Genomic DNA, 24233 nt, shown 5'->3' with positions numbered 1-24233 from the left:
CATTTATTTTATTTGTTATTATTTACGTTTCTACTTCTTACAGACATTAAATGAAAATTATTACAAAATAATTAAGCCAAAAACAATTATTTATTTATCCTATTTAATTGCAATTCAAATTATGACATTTAATTTATCATTGAACGATAGAAAAATTATTTTTGCTTGCATTTTGATTAGGATTGGAATTAATTACATATGCGTTTAAAAGATAAAATTAAGGTTTATACGTTAAGTTAGATAGGACAGTCGTTTGATCTTTATTCGAGAAACAGAATCTCTAATAAATTAGCTTAAACAATATTCTTATTAGTCCAGTTACAATACGGTTATGACAATTTCTATTTTACATTATATGTATTTTATAGTAATGCTCGGTTGTTTTATTCGAAATCACCGTTTGTATCACTCTGTAAATGAAAATAATGTAATTAATTATGCATAATAATACGTAGACTCCTATGTTATAGCTATGTAGAATTTTATATATCATAGAGGTTCATGATAGCGAATCAATTCACCAGAAACTTGAACAACTCTACGTTCTGTGGTTTACTACCATGTTGATTGTCCTCGTTATTCGATATCAATAATATCTCAGGAATTTCCCTCCTTTCGCCGTTGGTATTTCCAGTTATATCTTGCATGTTGTTGGTTTGTTTCCTTTTTCCCAAATTCATGTCTTCGTTATTATTTTGATCCCTGTGAACATTAACGCAATCAGATAAATCAAGGCGAAAGAACTTTCGAGTAACAGATAAGAAATTATAACGTCTTATAACATGAATAATTGTAATTTACACTACTTACCAGTAATCTACGACTTATATGTATATTACAATTATCATAATCATGATTAACATATCGAAAGTAACTAGTGTAAGGAGATTTTCGATGAAACTATTTGTCTATTTTCATCTCTTTCAGTTGAAAATTTGTGTAAATATTTCCAATATTCATCGCATAAGATACAAGCTAGCCGAATTAGAAGAAGATACTCTAAAATTTATAGTAGCTGAACTCAAAATATCATAAGCCACTTATGATTCAAAATTGTCATTTGGAAGTTAAGAATTAAAGTACCAGTACTCTTCTTCGTGTGCTAAATCGTTACAGTTATATGTCTACTTTTACGTATATTTTCCTTACCGACTGGGTCCATCGCTAATAAGTTGCGCGTTAAACGCATCACCATCCCAACTCTCTGGGAAACTAGTTTTTAGTTTGAGAAGTCTGTCCCATCTTGCTTTGTATTTATTAGGTATCGATGGTCGATCAATCAAACGGGAAAGTATGAATTGTTCTTTTGTAAGCGACGGTATCTCTTGTTGTATTTCGTTCGATGTTTTTGACGGTACTAAATATGCATTGCTATGCCCCCCGCTTCGTTTCCCATGACCTGTAATCACGAAAAAAGAAAGTTAAATAGCGTGGCAATGCGTTCAAGCAATATATTAAATTACTATTTAGTTGGAATTGGTAAATACTTAATAAAAAATCGTAGACTACGATCTAAACTACGATCGTGATACAGGGAAAAGGGTCTTATCACTTTAGACAATAAACGACGTTATAAAAAGTTATACATATTTTACTTCGTGGAAATCGTTGTATTAAGAACGCAGAAGGAAGCTCGTTTACTTCCTAAATTGAAATGTAAATTTTATTCATCTGTCCGATGAATTTGTGTAAAATACGGTTTCTATGGAACGAAATCGTGATGCTACTTCGTAAATTCGTATATTGTCAGAAATATCAAAAGACTAGCGAAGACTTTATTCTAATGAAAATGTCCTTGTAATTGAATAAAGATGAGCGAAGACGTACCTCCCCAACACGAATGTCCATACTCTAAACAAGAACCTGTAACAAATATTTTATGATTAATTTATGATGCAGAGTGTCTTTCGATTATGCTTATATCCGTAGATTAAGTTTTTATATTAAGTTCGTGAAACGTCATTGTTTGTTAAATTAAGAAAATCATGTGTCGTTTTCGGGACCAAAAAGTGAATTTCTTTCGTACAAGGTTCTATGTATTTCGATCTCGCTTTTCGAAATTCTATACCACGGAAATCGCTTAAACATCGGCTTGAAAGAAAACGCATTATTAAAGACACTTCTATATCTCGAATAGAATTTTGTCGAAATTGAAAAATTCTTTCACAGCGTATTTCGTATTCGAAGATACATACACATAAATACATGTAATAATATATTTAAAGGTTTCGTTAATTGCGTAGAATTGATTAGTTATTCGCCAGATGGATGAAGCAAGCGCAAAAGTAATACAAGTAGTTTCGATGAAATTTATGGAAACCAGCTAACTATGCGTATATATTGCGTACGTGTAATGAACGTACGATACGATACCCGATATAATAAGATAATCTTTATCTTGTATTTCATTCTGAACGATAATCTTAGGTGGGCGATTCGATCTCATTAGGATATTCTAAATTAACGTTAGAATAGCGCGAGTGTAGTGATGGTATCTACAGGATGAACTGGGTTAATTAAAAATTCAACAGCGCGTCTGAGTAGCTTCTATATGTACGGAAATGAAAAGCCTCAGAGATATGATTCGACTCTATTGAAAATGTGACATGCGAACGAATCTATATTCTTAAACACCAATAAAATCGCCGCGTTCGTAATATTTTATCTTTCTGCGCATACTTTGATGGAACTTTTTTTACTTCGATTTATAATTTGCAGGTATTAACGAGATAATTAATGGAGCCGTGTATAATAATATATCGTATGAAGTGATACTTGGTTCACGTTAAGTAATTAATAAAAGATTATAATATCACGAAACCGTTGCCCTTAAGCATTTATCGTGAAAAAGGAGCACAGGAAAAGAATGAAAAAAGAGAAATAAGAACGTAGTAGCGTGGTATTTATAAGAAAATAATTATGATAAGGTAACTGGTTACCAGAATTTGACGATGAAGTAACTATACAAAGATGTAGCATAAAAAACTAATTAATTCAACATAGTTCCTTATTAAGCACACGAGGCGAAAAGCATTTTACGCATAGAAAAGAATTTCCTTCTTTCTTTCTTGTTCACAATAACCTACATTCGTTTCAACTTCCATCGCAGGTATTTCCATCTCACAATTCCCGAAAGGATGAAAAGGTGAGGTTACAAAGGACTAAATAGTTTGAACACCAAGTAGAACTCCAAGTAAACGTACTAAAAGTAATTGTTAAATATCAATTTTAATAAAACGGCAACTTAGAAGAAAAGTACTTAATGATGCAGATTTTCAATGTAAATCATAAGAACGTCCACACGGAACCTTAGGAAATCATGTACTTTTCTTTCGTGTTTCCAATGTCGAACATTTTCGATTCTTTCACGCGTCTCTATAATGTAATAATACCTTAAACACGTTCCCATAGTATATTAGTATAAATCACAACAGTATCGTAACAAATTGAAACGTGTTTAAATTCATCCAACATTTTCGAATGATAAATTCATTATTCATAGCCTACGGAAGATAATATCGTAAAAGTTCCGTGTATAATAACAATTTCCCAATGGTAACAAAACGTCCTCTGGTATATGTCTCTAGTGTGCCTTTAACGAACCTCTGCTTTATTATTTTAAACGCGTGTTGCCGACTATTGCGTTCAGTACGATGGATATCGTACTATTCTATTAAGTTGGTATTTCTAATATCACGAATTTTAATTAAGATCAAATAATTTTACATTAATAAAAACAACGATTATGGCCCAACTTGTACATTTCGAAAAGAACAAGGGTCAAATATTTGGCATTATCTCTTGACTGTATTCGAATACAAAATTTTGGGTGTCGTGTGTAAAAACCTTAACCGCTGTAAATACTCTGACTTCATTTTCCAGTAAGCATTTATTTTTTATATCTCTTTTCCTCAAAACATCTTTCCATAAAAATGAACAAATTCAGTAAAACATAGTTTACGATTGAATATCAATAAATTAAAAAGCTGTGTTTACTATAGATAGTGGATCTCTATTTTTTAATCTAAATTTTTCTTGAAAATTACGAGAGTACTGTAATTATATTAAAAAGTATTGGAACAGAAGGACAATAGAAATAAAAGGTCGATAATAAAACAGAAGAACAAAAGAATAAATTTTATTTCAATTCACACACCCATTGAGATTTAATATTTACTCGAAAATATTGAATCGGTGAAAAATTCATAATCTCCTACACCGCGACAATTTGATTCCTGATTTTTAAACGATAACATATTCAACGAGTAACGAATCAAGCCCAGAATATATAATTGACGTACCAATATCGATCTAATGAAACAAGTATGTACCTACATGAGGCACACGGATTGAACTCGATATTATACGAAATACATTGAACTGACACAATGTGTAATTCGAATACATGTGCAGAAGAATGTCGCGAGCGATAACATCCATTTCCATATCTAGTTGCATCGGCCAGCTGACAAAGGCAGCAATTGGTTTTCACATTTCACCGTTCACAAACGGATCATCGTTGTTTCTTTTCTTTTTCGCGCACTTTCTTACCGTCTTTGCACCAGGGATGCATATCTCGCAGGCAGAAACGATACATTCCCTTTATTCTATCAAGATATTCGCCGGACGTGTAAAAAGATATTAGAACGCACAGGACATATCGCAAAAGAAAAATCAATCAGCCTGGTTTCGCTCTGTGTTAAAACCAATTTGCCAGGTGTATTCTGCAAACTTTTTCAAGATTTCGTTGATACGTTGTTTCAATTTTGTCTAACAAGTTTTAACATCCGACCACGTCTTCAAAGTATATTTCAAAATTAAGGGAATATCGCTTTTCGGTGTTGAGATTATGTCGGTCGTTATCCGTATTACACGCGACTACATCGACCTACGATTCTACCATCGACTTTGCATTAACCTACCACGCAAGCAATTTAAACACCATATTCACAGGTTATATATTTAAAAGCACTGGCAATCCTAAATGTTAACGTGACGCAAACGCCTTTTCTATGTACTGTTCTGATATATTTTGTATTTCATATTTCATACAGTTATTTGCGCAAATCTTATCGAAGAGCGTTATGTAAATGTTAAGACGTAGTTATACGTTAATTCGTGAAATTGGACTCGCTGTTCTCCATTAGGAAATGGGCACGAAAATACTACCGGTAATAAATTTTCAAGAGATATTACTGGAAATAATCCAACAGAAATAACACTTGAAACAAATAGGAAAGTAATAGGAGATGGATAAATGGATTTCGCATGAGTTGAGAGATACCTACGTAAAAGTTTGTTGGACGAATGCGAAAAGCCATGTTGCTACTTCAAAGGACCAAAGAGGGATTCATTTTTGAAAAATATATATTGTTCATTGCAACGTATAGGGAATCTTGCACGATAATCGAAAACAATTGAAAACTCAAGATTTAATCTTTTGATCAGTTAGCTGTTGCGACTTCCTTGAAAACTAAATGTGTCGCAAATAGTAAGCAATGACGAGTATACTCGTCAAACATAGAGAGTATGTGTGGCTGTTATAACGTAGAATTAAATTGCAACGAAATGACTGTTTTATTTTTAATTTTACTTTACTTTACAGAAGATTATGTCCAACAGTTCTTCTTATTTCATTCCGCAAAGTATGGGGTATCTACTGGAATATCGATCAACAAACTCGCGAGGCAACAAAACCTCGGCTCCCGAGGATTAGCTGCAACAGGTTACCACCACGAAACTGTTGGAACGCGTGAAGTTGTTAATCTTATAACCTGTAAATGCGGATTTTCTCTATATATAATTAAAATTTAACGCGGCCCGATGGAAACAAGGATCGCTAAACTACAGATGATCCCATTATCGAAGTTGCACCAACTTTGTTATTATTGTTCGTGTCAGATCTTCTTAAGCCATCCTTTCTCTTGTACGTACGTTTTGCATTTAATAACAGTCTCTTTCTCTCGACTGGAACTTTCAATCGCGATTAATAATATTCAGGAACTTGTACAAAGCGTGCCACATTCATTTTCGTTATTTATGTTTTTCGATATTGAAATAAGCTCACAGTACAAAACCCTTGGTTTTTTTTTCGAATTACGATGACAATATTTACAGACTACAAGCACGATAACAATTACATTTCCTGTTATTTTCTTTTTTTTTTTATATATAAAGAAGAAATTTTAAGCAAAACACTCTCAATTCTGCATTACTGAAAAAAAGCAAAAAAGAAAATAAAATAGAAATATACTTTACAGAAGTCTGTTTTATTATTAGCGTATGCTGATAGTCGACTTCTACTCATCAACGTAAGCATCGATTGTCTGTAAACACTTGTCGTAACGAGGTGTCAATTTACGCTTCAAAAATTTACGTTCAATTTCCCGCGAGTATTTCGAAGTTGCTTTCTTCGTTTCGTTATTTGTGCTAAAATATTTTCCAGCTACATCATTTTATACTAATCGTTAGCCAGAAGCACGGACATTTCATCAAACTCTCTATGAATTGTTCACTGGTTATGATTCTTTGATCATCAAAATTGGACGTATTTTTTGTGCGGTGTTCCATATTTAACATACCGTAATATACGACTGACTGATGCAAACGAGTGGGAGAACGTAGTTCGCATTAATAACCACGATTTATCCGGGTAGCTCGGAACTTAATTATCGACTAACTTAGGTTTAATCTCCATTGTATTTCGGTGGTAAATTCTACGAACTCGCGAAGAAACAAAGTTGGAAAAAGGAAAACCATCTCAATTGCCAAGCAAATGAATTACAACGGAAGTATAATTAAACATAGTGGCAAGGAATGATTTTAAAAGACGAATAACAAGCCATATAATAATTCCAATGTAAATTGAACTGGAATTTTCAGATAAAAGTTGAATGAGTCCCGCTAGATTATTTTAATAACGTGCAATCAAAATTGTAGTTCGTACTTACTGAAATATGTAGTTCAATATTGAATTGTTAAAAGTACGATCCCGTATTATCACCAACTACAAAGGTGCATTCATTATGTCAATTAATTAATCCTGTGATATTAAATATCGAACAGTGAAACCTACAAATTAAATTTGTTGCTTTACAGAAAAATATGGCAGCTTCTTAAAGACCCGTGTAATAAGCGATGAATATCGTGTAAAACCTACGTAGTAAACGTTACAATCGTAATTGCACGTGATGGAAAAATCGTCTTGTTTAACTCGTAGAATGTAAACAGTTTATTTGTCGCATGCATAAATCAATAACCACAATTAAAAAATTTAGTTTGTTTGCACGTGAATCAATATCATAATTAAACGTAGATTTATAAACTCAGAAAACGTGTGATTCTTCGTCTCAAACAATTTCTACGTCGGGCCAAATATAAAACATGAAACAACGAACAGCTAACGTATTCCACAACGTCATTCATCGTCAGGATTCTGGATGATCTACGAACGCTACCCCGAAAATAGGTCATTATTGTGAAGTTTGTAATTAACGTAATTTTCTATTTACACGAGTGTTCTGTAATATATACAAGATTTTTAGCAACGTGCTAAGCATAAATAAATTTGAAAAATGAAAATAAAAAATTCGAGGAAAAAGAATCGTTACCGATATTAGCAAAGAAATTATGTTATCGCACAGAGGAACATCATTATCTCTGCGAGAATCCAATTTTGTCATATGTGACTTTTTTTCGTTTATAGATATAAAACATTCGCGAATGTGAAATATAAACTGACCTACATTTTTAAATATTCCAGGCATGTCTTGTATTACATTTTTATTTCTTAGTATAATTCTTGTTTCATTATTTATCAAGCTGGCATATTCTCAGAATGATTTGTTTATCGCGTTCGACGTATAGTTAAAACTCTTACCGTACTATCACTTGTAGATAGGAAATTACATTTCACACTGAAACAAACGAATTTATGACCTCGTTAATTAAAACGTCCTTCCTTTATGCAAATACTGTAGCTACGGTATTATGAATAACGCATTTTGCTAAGCACGAATAAAACTTTGTTAATTGATTGGTGACGTGACTCTTATTATCGTAAGCAGACGGTATCGGATAAACATATCCTTGAAAATCGAAGAAAACGGTATGTTTAATCGAAGAATCAAAGACTAGAAAAACCGCTTGAGAGAAGATCATATAACTTTTTCATTTGTACGTCTTGTTTTTCCTTCATGGATCAAAGTGTTAGGTTTTTTTTATAATTTTTTGGTAAAACTTGTGCAATCCATGGCGTGTTTAATAAGCTTACACCAGAGGAAAGGCAAGACTGGGGTGTGCCTTTCGTTCTTGTAATTACTTCCTACGTCGGAAATAGCATTAATTGCGAGAACTTTTTCTGTTGAATGTTTCATTTCGATATAATGTTAGCGAGTATTAGACGAAGTTTTTTTTTATCGTCTCACACAGCGCGATCTTTGCAATTTCATCGCAGAGATCTTGGCGATCATTGCGCGTGTACCAACTATCGTTTAAATAAAATATTTCGTTGTTGTAAACATTCCACAGACTTTGAACAAATTTTTAACGCGCGTTAAAGATATACAGGTTTCCTTCGTCGCTGCACGGAACATTTTGAAGCGCGTTAACAAAATGCAGAAGTCGTGTACTTACAATCTTAAGTCCTTTAGCTTTGAAAAGGAGTGACATTTCAAAATGACGAAGTGGCTCTTAATGATCACGAGCGATCAATTGATACTAATCATCGTCAAAGTTTGTTCACGCTAGTCTCTGACCGTTAGGAAGCTTCTCTGACTGTTTTATCATAGCAACGTAACAGTAAAGTGCAATAAACTCGAATCGTTATTACTTCTTCCAGTGTTATTCTTGCAATAAACCGAATAAATTGCACTAATCGTTTACACACGATATTCAAAATTGTATTTTGTTTCGGGTGACGAAGTAAAATACGTTATTGACATTTGCTCGAATTGAAAATGTTTCAGTTTCTGTTTCTACCACACGAGTCATACGAAACTATGGCTTTTCTGTAAAATTAATAATCTAAAAGATCATTGTATCAAGCATTTCAAATATTCCTACATATTGACATATCCCTAAAGTCGATCTCGAAATGTAATACATTTCTTAAAATATTATACGCAAATAATTAAAAGCTTCAAAGGGCCCATTGCCAATAGAAAATTTACAACATTTTTCGACAGCGTCATTTAATCTAAAATTTCAACGCCATCGTGTCTCGCGATGATGCTCAACGAAGGTCAGGTTTGATTTTGATCTGTTTAAAACGTAATTCAGCATGGCTTTTAAAATAATAGCACAGCGTTAAAAATACAGTTGGCAATTTATAAACTTAATTCCTTGGATTACTATAATACGAGATAACTATGTTTTCTCTTATATATCTATAGTACCCACTTCTGTTCCATGCGTTCTGTCACTTTCTCAAGCGCCATCATAAGAAAACGCTTCTAACATATGAAAACAATTTACAGCTATACGTATTTGGAAATATAATGCCATTTATCTTACGATTATCAACGTCAGAGAGAAGCTACTGAAACAAGTACGTAACAACGAAACGTGGATTTAAAAAATATGAAAAGTCAGCGATGCTTTCGAAACAGTCGAACTTGTGTTCAAATATCGATATCCTGCTTGTTCGTATGCACGTAAACATCCGATGTTTCGAATTCGATTAAAATAAAAGGTACCTATCCTCGATTGTGATCTTCTGCGATACGTTTTTTCCGATATAGCAAAAAAAGAAAAAAACAGAAAATGTTTAATTACTTGAACGAAAAATAGCCGGTAATAAGGACTCTAATCTTTTGTTCAAGTCCCCCATCTGTCCTGCGTCATCTCGCCGGTAGTAACTTATTCCCCGAGGAATAAGACAATATTGAGGAATCAAATTGAATGTCTGATAATTTTAGACAATGAATATTTACTATGATATTTGCTATAGTATTAACTATAAACGAATACACGATCGAAAAATGTGATACATATAGAGGTTTATACATACCTGCTGCATAGCCCGCGAAACAAAAGATTATCATGAAGGTCCAAGTGCGTATAAGAACCGCCACTGAGTTTTCGGAACCGATCGCCATGTGACCAGGGGTGTTCTACATTAGCGATAAAGAAACAGGTAATTAAATGTTATGTAGATTTATAATGTATATACGAAGAAGCTCAAGATACCATGAACCGTGCCGTATATTTTCGCTTTTGTTGTTTGTTCGTTCATCATTTCGTGTAAATTGAAAGATAATAGAAACTATTCTGTACATTTTCAGCAACTAAAAATGTCATTTTATGTGCATAATAGAAGTTATATACATATTTTCAATTTAGAAAAAATCGTTTCGTGTAACCTGATTCGAAGGCAGAAAGAAAAGTTGACCGAAAAAAATAAAAGCTTGAAATTGTTTAATACGCAAAAGGGAGGGAAATTTTTAATTAATTTGATAAAATTTTTTTGATTAAAATCGTCCGCGTTAAAGCAAGGTGTAAAATATTAATAACAATTTGTTGGTTATATCTGATAAAAATTTAAAATTAACTTTGGAGGAACAATTCGGCACGTCTCTTTAAAAAAAGTCAACGAAATTAATTAAATATAAATAAAACTTATGATGCACATTGCTATCAATTCGCGAGATTCTCTATTCATCACTTTTCTTCCAATTCCTCCGTTTCTCACTCTCCGAAATTAACTCTCTCCGCTTGGAAAACACGAAAGATGAAAATTATTTAAATAATCAAGCACTTGTTTGTATCCCGTTTGATTCAAAGCTCGTTCAAACGTAAGCGAAAACAAAAGATCAATTAAAACGTTCGGAAGAAAATGCGACACAAATGACAAAATCTCTAATTGAAATTTTCAGAAAACTGACAATACAATTGAACTGCGATAGAGAAATCCGTATAATTTATCGTGCGATAAACATGTTACTATATGTCGTGATAAGTGTTTGAAAGAGTATAACGAAACGATATTATTTATCGTTTCCCGTACTTATCTCGATTCTTAAAAAAGAAAAGAGAAACTACACTTGTACCACTTTTCCACTGCGTCCCTCCTCCTCGATCGACAGAAAAACAACTTTTCCCAAACCGATTGCCCGTTTATCACCCCATTTGTTACTCATGTATATGTATGTATTGCCAGTCTTTTCACCTTCGATTCGGAAACGGAAAAGACAGGAAATCCGACGGGAAACGTGCTTCCAAGAAACCGGTCCGCTCGCACAGGTTCACCAAAATGACCGAATGTTTGATCCGTGCAGGATCCCGATCGAAGAGCTCGCCGAGTTAACTCGAAGCCAGCAGGTCGTACGATGAGGGCTTTTATACACGGTGTGTGGCATCACGGTGGAGCATGGTGGTGCATGGTGGAGGGGTTAACTCACCGCGCGCCTTCGAAGCGCGCACCTGCGTTGGCGGATAGGGATGTTCTTTCCTCCGGGATCAGCCACTACCGCCGTGTGTATACGTACGTAAGAATTACGGATTCGTGTATTCTAAATTACGTGGCAACCCTGTTACTCCAATAGGGGAAATCAAATATTTCGTGAGTCGATGCAATGACGAAGAAGATAAGAAATGCGGGAACAATGGCTTGAACCGATTTTACGGATTATGCGTTAATACGTGTATCGACGAACGAACTATGTTAACGCATCATTTTTCATACCATTTCATTTCATTTTTCATATTCAAGATGTATTTTTTAAATTTCCTGATTTTATCCTACGTCCCATGTTCGCGCCTGTATCACGCTACCCCCTGCATCAGAGACGTACGCGATGGATGCGTTAGTCTTGAGTTTAGTTAAGTTTAAGTCGCGCGAAGATTATCTCGTAAGAGCTACGGGTGATTCGACATTTTAATTAAGCGCGAAATTTTTAGGAGCTTACGGCAAACTCTTGTTGCGTTCTACGGAATAAAATGAGAGTGTAGTAAGAAACAGTAAACAAAAAGGGCACGTGTACGTACTACAGCTTGTATCGGTAGTCCGGAATATATGTTATTTTACGTTCAAATAAAACGACCGTTTGGCCTTCTTCCTCATTTATGTAATTTCTGGCGAAAAGGTTAAAGAAGAAGAGAGAGCTTGATATATATGTTTAAGGAAATTCAATAATTCCTTTGCTCTAAGAAATATCTTTACCGTTGTTTTATTTACTTAAAACTAGAAAATCGTTTCGTTATTCTCGGTATTGTTTAAACGTTTAATTCACTGGTTTCAAGCATCATTTTTGTACGATGAAACGTCTTGGATTGAATAGAAACAAGAATTTCCTGCGTTATAGAAGCGTGAAGCGATGGTAGGTAGGGCATGGATGAGTATAAGCAGTGTTTCATTAAAATTGAAGCATTCGTTCCTGATTAAAGGTCTTCGATGATCGTACACGAAGATGGATATTTGTACGGAAATATACAGGAAATATCACTCGAATTTACACACGTCAGGAATTTTGCAAGTTCAAAGATGCGAATATTAAACTTTCATACGCGTTTCTGCTTTAGCTATTTAACGTAGATGTTAATGAATTTTGATCCATAATTCGTTTCATACTTTATCTAATCTCGTAACGTGTTCCTCGTATCACCGAATATCACGCAATTATTTTATACTCCGAAAGTTTCGAAAGAGCAGATTCAAAGATCGACCGGACAGTGCAAACAGATCGAATAAATCGATTTATTTCTACATTAAATCGATTAAACGTTTCAAGATTCTCCTTCGCTTCGAATAAGATTTATAGGTAGAGTATGCTTGGAAAAATTTGATTAGTAGATAGATGATGCATCTATTAGGCGAAAAGTTGCAAGTTCATTGAATTGAAGTTTTATGAGCAGTACAGTGCAGCACACCGAGAAAGTGGGAAAGTTACGTGCAGGAAACGCCGGCGAAGATGCGTGAAGTTACTTTTAAAGTAGAGCTATTATCGGATAAGTCTATTAGGATGATTGTTTTCAAAGTTAATGTTTGATACAAGGAACGTTTAGCAATTACTTTGCTGGACCGTAGTTCAAGGGATTGTTAATAAAATAGCATTATTGCGCCTGCATGGGCGTGGAATTTCTTAACACGAACTAGAAATATCATCATGTTCATCTTCTCCTTTTCCAAATACAACGACCTGTTGCAAAAAGTTGCAAGAAGAAAAGAAATTTGCCGATAGAATGCGTGTTTAACGATACCGACAATAAATACTAATAGAAGAGATTATTCCCTGGGTTCTATCGACAAAGAAAATTTTCGCAAATCTCCTACGAATTCCGCTCGGATGTATTGCAATTAAAATATGGTACAAATTTGCTGAAGCTATAACGCACGAACGGGATGAAATTTAATTACGCGAACAGAGTAGGTCTATCGTCGCTCTTAAACTGAGCGTAATAAAGGAAAATCTGTATGACGCGTGTCATCCTTGATGAAACTATGAAACACACATTCCCCGAACACCAAATTAAATCGTACGTGTTGGTCGAGGCTTGAAGTATCTTGGCAGTTTCGTGCCGAAGAAATAGAAATCAAATCTCGCTAGAATTAATTCCTCGAACACATTAGCGTTACGCCTAAGAATGCGGCACAAGGAACGAGAAGTTCTTCGAAATGATTAATTTGAAAAATTTGCTGTTCGTCGTAGAACGAGATGGAAAATCGTTGCCACCGCGCGCAAACACACACACACACACACATACACAGACAAAAATGAAAAAGGTACGAAGCATAGAATGAGGGAAATTATCGAGGAATATCTTGATACGTGTCGAGCGAGTTAATAAACGTAGTTACATAGAAGAGAAAAATGTCATACGAACATACAAAATGAAATATAGCTCGTATTGTGGAAGAAGAAGTTTTATAGAATTATCTTCTCCTTCGAGAAGGTCGTTTGAAAATTTCCAGAAATATGACACGTCCATTCGACTAATTGTAACTTTCGACAGACGCACCTGCTGCATCCCTTCTATTTAATTTTGTCTTTCGAGACACCGTCGCAGAACTTTTCAAAATTAAGAACATTATACATACATTTTTTTTTCCTGTCGTAAATGGAGTTAAAACGCGAGTTATTAGTGATTTTCGTTGAGCGAGGTAAAAGGTAATTGTTGTAAAAAAATTCTTACTTGGTAAAAGTTTGTAATTAACCAAGTACGGAAAGGATCATGGCTAGCTTCGCAAACTTTTGTCGATGAACCTATCCCTTAACTCAAGCACGATAAATAACGAAAACCGTTACTATCAACGTTTGTAAGATTAAAGGTGTTGCCGTGTTATTTATTTGGACCACGAGTTACAAAAATTCATCATCGTTAACGGCGATAATGAATCGCCGACATCCCTTAACGTCAACCTTCAGTTTACTCCTGCGTTATAATACTTAAAGCGTCTATGGTCACGGTAATTGTGATTTCTTACTGAGATTGAAGCGGTCTTGTCACTAGGTGTCGTTCTTGCTTCATTTCTCGCGGATGATTAAACATTTTTTACATTAAAGATTACGCAGTTATTATCATCGATATTCTTATCGGGTTACAGCGCATGAAATTGCCGATGTTAGATTATATCCTTGAATTATAAAATAGATTTCATTCGACGGCTACTTGTTCGTCATCGTTGCGTATTTACGTAAAATTCTGTTTTCTATCGAAAGGTGAATTTGCCTTGTAAACACGAATTCACGAAAATATTGATAAACACGGTCGAGATGGATTACACGAATTTGTAATTTTCATTTCATTCTGGTTAGAATACGCTTTATTTAGAGAACGAGTAAGTGGTAGAGGTTTCGTTTGACTCGGCCATGTGGTTCTAAGTAGTAACGGCGGTTCACAGTCCGACCGCGTAACATAAAGTCGCGTAGTTGCACACCTGGAGCCAGTTATTTTAAGCCAACATCGTTATATCTATATGGATCATAAATCTCTCTTATTAATATTTCATCTGGTTTTATCCAAGTGTGTCATCCTCGTATTCACTGTAATTTAACAATGCAAAATGGCGATACTGTTGCGACACATTCGTTTAAATAAGATGAATCGGTATTTAATGTACGGTAGAAACGCTGTTTGCTTTCCATTTATAACAATTGCAGGTATCTGTGATCGGATTTCTCTCTGTTGATATTTCTTGATTACGAAGAATACTAAAGGAACTTTCTATTTTATCGAAAATCTTTTAATGCTTAAGGAATGCTAAACTCGTAGTCTCGCAGAGAAGAAAATTTCAGCTTATAAATTAATTATATCGTATCGATAAATAAAATATAATTCAAAATTCCGGTTACAGCGATAACGTATCGTACAGTTGCTATTGTGTCGTCAATTTTGGATTAGATCTGGACGTTGGTTTTGAAACGACTTTTCTAACGACTGTGTAGAACATAGTAACATTACACACACGATGTTTCGCAGCAGCTTTGGCTCCGGTGCATGAAACGCTTGAAAACCAGCAAAGTAATTAGATAGTTTTCATTTCTCATTTTATTCTGTCGAGTAAGAAATATTTATTTCACCGAATCAACATTCTTACATCGCGTTAAATTGTAGTTCGCCGAGAATTAGCATTTTACCAAACTTTAAGATTTCATCATTTTCTTGTTTGATCCTTGGATTTTAGAACTTCTAAATTTTGAACTCTCGAACTTTAAGTACGTGGGAATCAGCACCTAGAATCAGGCGACCATCCAAATACGTAGAAATTTTGCCGCTTCGATAATATATGCAGAATATGTTAGAAAGTTGCAATGCGATGTAGCGCTTTTACAGTGCCAAGCTGAACGTGAAAATTATAATTTGCGAAATATGAATAGCTGTACCCGTTGGCTGTATGAATATAAACTGCCGTGCGAAATTAAAGGAACGTCCAATTTACGCCGAAAAGTTGCAAATATTTTAACTGTTATAACTTTGTAACAAAAGAAAAAAATATATATATACGCACACCGATCATTTTAGGTTCGTTTCAAAGTGCCAAGCCTCTACTCTCAGAATTCTTAGTTAGTTTTTCGCACAGAGGTTGCTGCATCATCCTCCATCGTAATTTTCGAATCTGTGGTGATTTTAGTCTTCAGAAAAATTGTTCAATGCTCGTAGAATCGGTTGAATTTGCAACATTTTCGAAACGAGAAAGAATTGCGACGATAGAGGCTCCACGCTCGAAAATGAGCCCAGAATGACCGTTGTATGTTTTCTTGTTACGAAGTTATAACAGGTTAAATATTGGCAATTTTACAACGAAAATTTTCCCCTTTAATTTTCTACGCTACAGATTTCTGCGCATATGTTACATGTTTTACCAACATACGTTCTAAGCCATACGTGAAGTTTACTTGGCGAAATATTAGCGAAAGAAGAATATCTTTTTAGAGAAGCTTCACGGTAACTATACATCGATTGCCTGTAGCTAAATAATATCGCACGAAAAAGAATATGAAGTAAAATTTCGAAGAATCGTTGAATAAGCTATTATACGATATACAGGGTGGTTGGTAACTGGTGGTACAAGCGGAAAGGGGGTGATTCTACGCGAAAAAAGAAGTCGAAAATATAGAATAAAAATTTTTCGTTTGAGGCTTTGTTTTCGAGAAAATCGACTTTGAATTTTCGCTCGGTACGCGTGCACTTTATCACGTCTCGTTACAACGGATCTCACTGTAGATTTTTAAAAAAAAGAAAAAAAGAAAATTTTATTCTATATTTTCGACTTCTTTTTTCGCGTAGAATCACCCCCTTTCCGCTTGTACCACCAGTTACCAACCACCCTGTATATGCGCTTGTATGTTCTCGATATTTTCTTCGTTCTTCTGCACGAAAGAAGAAGTTCGATCGGAAACGAATAATTTGAAGGAACGTCGTAATTGGTCAAGCGAAAGCTATTGAAAATAAAAATAAACAGGATACCTTTAGATTGTCACATTTTCGCACTGTAAAAGTTTGGCAAAGAACAGACCAGAGATCGGGTCTAAGAGATTCTCATCAGGCGAAAAACGTTGTCAACAAGGTTTTATCGTAGAGCAGATTCTCGTGATAGTCGTAAAACCTAAGTCATCAGAAGGAGGAAGAGCAGCAGCTTGACTTTCCTGCTCAATTACTTCGTCACTCGTGAACAACGCAATAAGGAATGGCGTTCTTTTCGTTTAATCTCTTTCGGAAGATATTTTAGGAGTCGATATGACGGTTATACGAGTGTAATTTCTACCCCTATCAGCCGATGGCAATTGTGTATTTACTTAACACGTCTGATAGAAGATTACTTTGGAATTCAGAATTCGGAGGGATAATTTCCAGAATCGACTTTTCTTTTCTTCTGTGTCAATTTTATATGGAACTAGCAAATATCTCGATGCTGATAAGTGGGACTGTAGGTGTGTTAAAAAACGTTCGAAATTCGAACGAAGTGGAACGCGTTCCCTGAGAAACGAGCGTAATATGTAAGTCGTGTTAAAGGGAGGAAGTGTTCTAATTGGCCGAGATACGTTGCCCTCCGGTATATTTCTCCGCTACTTCTGAATCGATGTGATAACGAATACCATTCGTTTAGTCCGGAGATTGCGAGCCGATAATTGGAAATTCAACTTGAAGCCACAAAACGAAATCATATAAATGTTTCTTCGATCATTATACCCACGATTAACGACTATTGCTTTCCTTTTGTTATTCTCGTCGAATAATCTTTTCTCGCGGGGTCGTGTCCCGTGAACGATCGAACGCGTAAAAGCTACCTTTCGTCTCGACGTTATCGAAGAATTTTTCACGCAAGAATCTGCATTTTTTTCAAAGATTACCGTCGGGACAAACGGGATCTACGAAAAGCATACAAGCTATGGAAGAGCTTCGAATCATTTACGACGTCTTATTGGAAGAACTTTTCGTTTAAAAGTTACTTATACTTAGGACAACAATCGTAGACTTTACCATCTTCATTTCGATTATCTTTCGATCGAATCGTCAATTTTCCTTTCACTGTCTTCCAATCCCAATTCAACCAAGAGTTAATCTCAAGTTTATGATCCTACTGACCCAGTACAAACATAGAACACGGGGGAACAGAATGGGGTGGAGGCGACGCGGGTGAAGGAGCAGGGAATTTCGTCGAAGCGCCGGACTACGCGTTTTCGGCGCATTACAAGCCATTGCACCGCAACATTCGATATGCATTTGCAATAAAAAAGGGAGAGAAACGAGGCGCGTGAAACGTCGCAACGCGTCAATCACCGTCGTGGGCGGTGTTTCGCGCCGTTGCTCTTTTATTTTTACAAATGCACGGGATTAAATGGGCTTCTTCGTTCGCGTGAATTCGACTTTGTGCGACTGATCGCGCGGACGGGCCACGTTTTGCATAAATTTATCGTTCGAAATCGCTGGAAAATGACCGAGAACATGAATATTCAACTTAACACGTATCATTTAACGCGATAAGCTTGTCATCGTTTCAACGAGAGATAACTTTATCGGTCTCTCGGCGATTAACTGAATATGCGTGTCCTCTGGTCTTTTTTATTCCACGTCCTCGTCAAGTTCAATGACAATAAGCTAAATTTATTTTGACGAATTTTCAATTGGAATCTTCTTCGTTTGATTTCTTGATTAACCTTCGAAGCACACGTCACTAGTAAGATATAACATGGTAGACATCTCCGTGCAACAATGATCGATCATCCGATCATCAATCAGAAGGAGAGTTACGTTATTTGATGCTCGAATTCCTCGACGCATATGCATGAACGCTATTAATTTTATGCAAGATAACTAGCGGATCTGTACGTCTTCTATTTGGATTATTTTATTGGATTTTATTTGAATTACCTTTGGAAAATAAAATAGGAAAAGTGAAAAATTCCGTAGGGAAGAAATTGAAACAGATATAACAATACGAAACAACTGCAATTTCCAGATATATAGTTTCCAAGAGAAAGCTTCATAAATTAATCATCTATGCTTATCGAAGTAATATTCTATGAAAGTTTAAAGAGAACAGATCCCTTATCACGTTTCAGTGACAGGAATAACTTTTGTCTCAAAGCAACGAGCACGATTGCGCATTAACATCGTAAATTATCGTCTGAATGAGAAACGTCTTTGTCAGATTCGAAGTATCAAAGGGAGAAAGTTGACCGTTACTTTTTTTTTATGAAATACTCGTGTTTTTATATCTAGATTAGGTTTGGACGTAAAACTCGTTTGGTATTGGTAATAAGAATATAACACCGTTTAAATTCTTCTTATACCGAGAAATATACAAAAATTTGCATAATATCCGAGTTAAAGGAAGATCGTCGAATTCTTAATTGACTAATAATTAATTGATTAAGGAAAGAAAGGAATTCAGATACTATTCGGGTACTGCTTCCTATTACTTTCGCCAGATTGCAGAGATTTTTGCATCTTTTAAACATCGCAGAGGCATCATAAAAGACAACAAGCTAGCGCGCAGAGTCGATCGTACTTATTCAAATTTTGCGAATACGTAGAATGTGAAATCAGCCATGGTGAGTGAAAAGTGATGTCAAAAGCCTTTCTCGCGATTTCATTCGGGTACATATTCCGAATGACAATCTGGCAATAAAAATACGTGACCTGTTATTAACTACGCCCATCCTTTTCACTGATCTATTTCGGGAAACGGTATTCTACTTTTCCAATTTTTAGCAACAGATATGTAATTTTCGTCTGATTCTTACTCGACGTAAAATCTTTTTGTCTTTCGATATAATGATTTCTGTGTAACATTGTTGAGTACTTCATGTAGAACTTGTAATATTCTTAAGAATACCAATAGCGTATAAAAAAAGAGTAAGAATTAACGTTAAAAGATACTTAACACAGGTTACGATTTTAGTCACAGATTGCTTTTAGACTAATAAGGTTCGTATTATACGCGTACTTTTTTAATCGCTTTGTGAACAGTTTAAAATTATACCACTGTATCTGTGGATGAATATAACTGAAAAGGAAAGTCTAGGATTAATAACGACGATTTTATTTGCATAGATTCTGTCACTCGATAAATTTTCTTCTCATTTTTCATCAAATTATAAGTATTCAAAAAGCAACGTCGGTATTTTCTAAAGTTGCAAATGTAAAGAACAGAGCTCCAGATTTTGAGCACGTATTCATCGTCTAAATTCACTTGTTGACGCTACAGTAGCTCAGCTCAATGCTAAAGACAGCACCAGTATGCAGTAGTATAACCCGCAATTCACAATACGCGATATCTTCGCCATTTTACTGCTCGGTTGGTAAAAATCTTCTGTTTGTACATAATTCTTGTTTAGTTACCAACTGTAGATTGATCGAATTTATCGGCAGATGATATATAAAACGTAAGACACGCAGGCGAGCAACATTATCGACACGTATATGGACGTTTGAATTTCCTATATCTGCCGTAAGAAATCGTAGAGGGTGTAAGAAACACTCCGAATTTTTTCCAGGTCGGTATTTCAGAACTTGAATCACGAAGTCCTATATCTATAACGTCTATCCTATATTTAGTCAATGGTTAAATCCCTTGCTAAACCACTGAAGCTTCTGAAGTGCAAAATGCTACTGCATAAGCGATTCATACAGTATTAGATATTACTGTAGCGAATTAAAATTCAAGCGGATATAAGATAGATCAGAAAGTTTAATTAGTCCGATATAAAACAAGCGAAGAAAACAGCGAATGACAGTTTCAAAGGGAAAAATTGTTACTCTACTTGCAACTTTACCATCAATTTTCTACAAAAATGTGTATCTCTAAAAAGAATAAAAAGGATTGCATCCTGTCTCGTATCTGCTCATCGTATATTCCACACGAATTTATTCGATTTAATGCGGTTGAAGCATTGAGAGAGCCAGCGGTTCTCTAATTTGTAATTCACATTTGTATTACCACCGGTGGTAAATGTTCGTGACACGTTTTCCACAAATTGATTCATGGCGTGACGTTTGTTCTATAAAAGCTACGAAAATCCTATATAACAGATAATTCAGGATGAAAGGCGAAATCCTATAGTTGCACATTCTGTCGCTAAATACGAGGTGGCGATCGTTCGAGCGATGATCCAGAACAAGGAACGGAAAAACATAGCGTGAAGTTCGCGCTTACTGTCGTGAAATATCGATATAAAAAAGGGAATGAAGTCCGTTATATCCCGGAGGCGACTATATAAGGGGTTGACGTTACGATGGAAAGTTGTGAGCCAAGCAATTTTGTTCTTAGGAGTCTGTATTACAGCGCTGAATAAATCTTGAGCCCCAGCTACCCGCACCTTACTTTACTCCGCGAACCTGCTTAGAGATTATTATCAGTTACGATACGTGACAAAGTGCAAACTATATTCCTCTTTACCAAACTTCCTATAAAGGCAAACTGCACTCTGCGAAATACATTGCTCAGAGCAGTTTGAAGTTCGCCTGTACGAGACGAGGCAAATATCTGTGACCAAGTAACCATCTTATATTATACCGGCAAGAAAGTTATTAACGACGAACTTGTTATCATCCGGGGAAAATCTTTTATTTGATTTATGATATTCTATCAAATTAGTTAAACGTTTCCTTCTTTTTTGTATCTAATTATGCAGAATGCAAATACTTATTTGAATATCCGAGCACAAAGTAAAATGAAAATCGATCGTCCGGAGTATGACCGAAGATGTAGCGATCGAGCAGCTTTGTATCTCAACGATCTTTTTAAACGAAAAAGGCGCTACAAAATTTCTACATTACGTCTTTTCGTATTCGCGCAATCGCAACCACCTTACTTTCCAAAATTCGCTCGTCAACAATGACGCGATACACCGATATTACGCAGGGATTGGTGGGGTGGTTGCACTCGTCTGAAATTATTAGACGATCAATCCTTCGTAACAGAAACGTTAAGAAACTAGAAGCGAGCATTAATCTTTTGTCAAATACAATCAACAAACTTTATTTCTGTTCTCATATTTCCATGTTAAATCGATCGTTCGAGTATTTTCGTAATTTACGATTCCTAAACACGGTACGAAATAAACGAAGAATAAATGCGAAAAAGCTGCGCTCCAATTCTCCTCTACTCGATGTAACGTTCTTCTTGTCGGAAAAACAAGCAATAACAAAAAGCTTCGCCCTTTATCCTAAAACCATCAGCACTCGAAAGGTGAATCTCCTCGTAGGCCGGAAGAGAGCGTTCGAGGAAGAAGCGAGCAAAAGACCGCGATAAAAGATCGGTCGGGTGGAAAAAAAAGAAAAAAGAAAAAGAGAAGAAAAAGGAAGAAAAGTTGCTTACGTAATTTAAGGTGCAGGGGACAGGAGCTGGTTCTACTGCAGGTTGTCGACAAGCGTGATACGATCAGCTGTTCGTTGAGACGAAAACCGGTGGTCAGGAAGAATTCCACAGTTTGGAAATATCGTTGACGTGTGCGATTGCTGACTCGACGACGACGATGCGACCAAACGTAAAGCAATTTCGAGGTGGCGAAGTAGGCTCGAGAACTAATAGCCGATCCTTGATCCAATCCCACGATTTCTCGCCTATCGTTCCAACGCTTTGTCAGATCTTCCTTAGCTGTTCCAGATCTGTAGCAGCCAAAAATAGTTTGCATGCGATGTCCTGATAGGAAATATGCAACGATGAATTTATGCGAACATAGAAAGAATTAGAGTTACCTGGAAGGAAAAAATCGTATTTTATTCGCTCGTTGGCTATTTTCTTGCGTTGTGTCACGTTCGGTATCGTCCATCGTCACAAAATTATATCGCGTGGCTCTAATTAATAGATCTTGACATTACATACACGGATCTGTCGCGACGATCGCAATTTATACCTCTTATAAATCAAGTTAACTGGACGTGCACCGAAACCCATGAAATCCGCGATCGAAGGTGGTAGGTAAGTTGCGGTTTGATTGACGGAAGCCAGCAAACCAGAGCATCGCTTCCCGGAGATGTCATACACAGGCTTGAAACCTAGATCGGTCCAAGTTTCCTCTGCCAATGCTTTTTTCCCAATCGGGATTTTCTTTTCTTTTTACGAGAATATCTGCAAAAACGATAGAATCTTGCACGATGGTGTTCTATTTTCGCTTTACAATGATCGTATTCTCAGTAGGATAACGAGTGGTCTTGCGTTCGTTCGTCTAGTACATTCATACAGGCAGAGTTTCGTCATTTTTCACAGATGATAATGGAACGTGCAAATAAATGAATAATTAACAGCAGAGTATGCGACTATTTCTACGTTACGGCATAATTATTCCCGCGCTATTACAAATTTCATACAGCGAATTTAACTGTCTTCTGTGTTTTTTGATATTCTGGTCGAAGAATCGAGGCATATTTTTAGGGGATTTTTGGCCAATGACAAATTACGATTTCTTCGTATTATCAAAGTACAGCCGTTCGTCTGAAAACGGAGATTTTCTCTTGATCCTTGGTAAGCTGCCTCGCGTTACGTTTCCAGCTAAAAATAAGTTTGGCTAATTGCTTCTATGAAGATTCTCCAATGTATAGATTCTCAAATGACTATTAACAGCATTATAATACTGTAAAGGAGAGTTCGGTTCCTCGATATTCCTTATTTTTAAATTCCTCGTTAATTAAAAGTTTAACTTTCGACTTTCGTATACCATGTGCTATCCGAATACCTCGCGCAATAAGAAGAAAGCGGTAAAAAATAGTACGATCGAAACGTTTATAATTGGTTGTGGAATAATTAACTTTATTCGATAAGGGCGTATTTATTATTATTATATTTAAGAGCGTAGGAGAACAATTTCAGGTGAATAGTTTCGTACAGCAGAAAGAGAGAGAGAGAGAGAGAGAGAGAGAAATTCTCATAGCTGTTTTTACTTTGAAGTATTTATATGCACGTATTTGAATCTGACGACAAAAAGTGGAAGGAATAAAATGCAACGGAGAAATTGTTGTTTGGAAAATGTCATGCGACCAAATTTTCTTCCCTTCGTTTATTGGTTTCCCCGACAAAGAGCGTATTAACTACGATGTTAAGCTTCTAACTGGAAAAAGAAGAATTAACTCGTTGCTGGAGTTATCGTATAATTTAATAACAGCGATATAAAGCTATTTGTATTAGCTTCGTGTACATTGGCTTTCTTAAGTGAAATTACGAGCACACTTATGCTCTTGACAAGTGCGTGTTCGCTTGTATTTATAGCGTGTGCTATAAGTTTATAATATATGGAGAATCTCGTCGTTCCTAAGTCGTATGTAATACGACTGTAATCTCTTCCTTAAAATTA

The 24233-nt window shown here is 35.6% G+C and overlaps 1 protein-coding gene across 2 annotated transcripts; it reads right to left on the bottom strand.

The window, feature by feature from the left end:
• Positions 1-109: 109 nt before the first annotated feature.
• Positions 110-22514, bottom strand: CCHa1 (neuropeptide CCHamide 1). 2 transcript variants are annotated; one of them, XM_069128630.1, is made up of 6 exons: positions 22262-22514; positions 10010-10112; positions 1828-1863; positions 1150-1399; positions 522-702; positions 110-410 (listed from the first exon to the last, which is right to left on the bottom strand). In XM_069128630.1, the coding sequence occupies exons 2-6, from the start codon at positions 10095-10097 to the stop codon at positions 384-386; spliced, it is 582 nt and encodes a 193-aa protein (XP_068984731.1). In that variant the 5' UTR covers positions 10098-10112; positions 22262-22514; the 3' UTR covers positions 110-383. The 2 variants fall into 2 exon arrangements, with proteins under 2 accessions (XP_068984731.1, XP_068984730.1); XM_069128629.1 differs by lacking the exon at positions 22262-22514 and adding an exon at positions 11168-11322 and having other exon boundaries at positions 111-410.
• Between the last annotated feature and the right edge of the window lie 1719 nt (positions 22515-24233).

The sequence above is a fragment of the Bombus flavifrons genome, chromosome 15 (assembly GCF_040668555.2).
Source record: "Bombus flavifrons isolate JBK064 chromosome 15, iyBomFlav1_principal, whole genome shotgun sequence".
Lineage (NCBI taxonomy): Eukaryota > Metazoa > Arthropoda > Insecta > Hymenoptera > Apidae > Bombus > Bombus flavifrons.
This window is presented reverse-complemented; position numbering and strand designations above follow the sequence as displayed.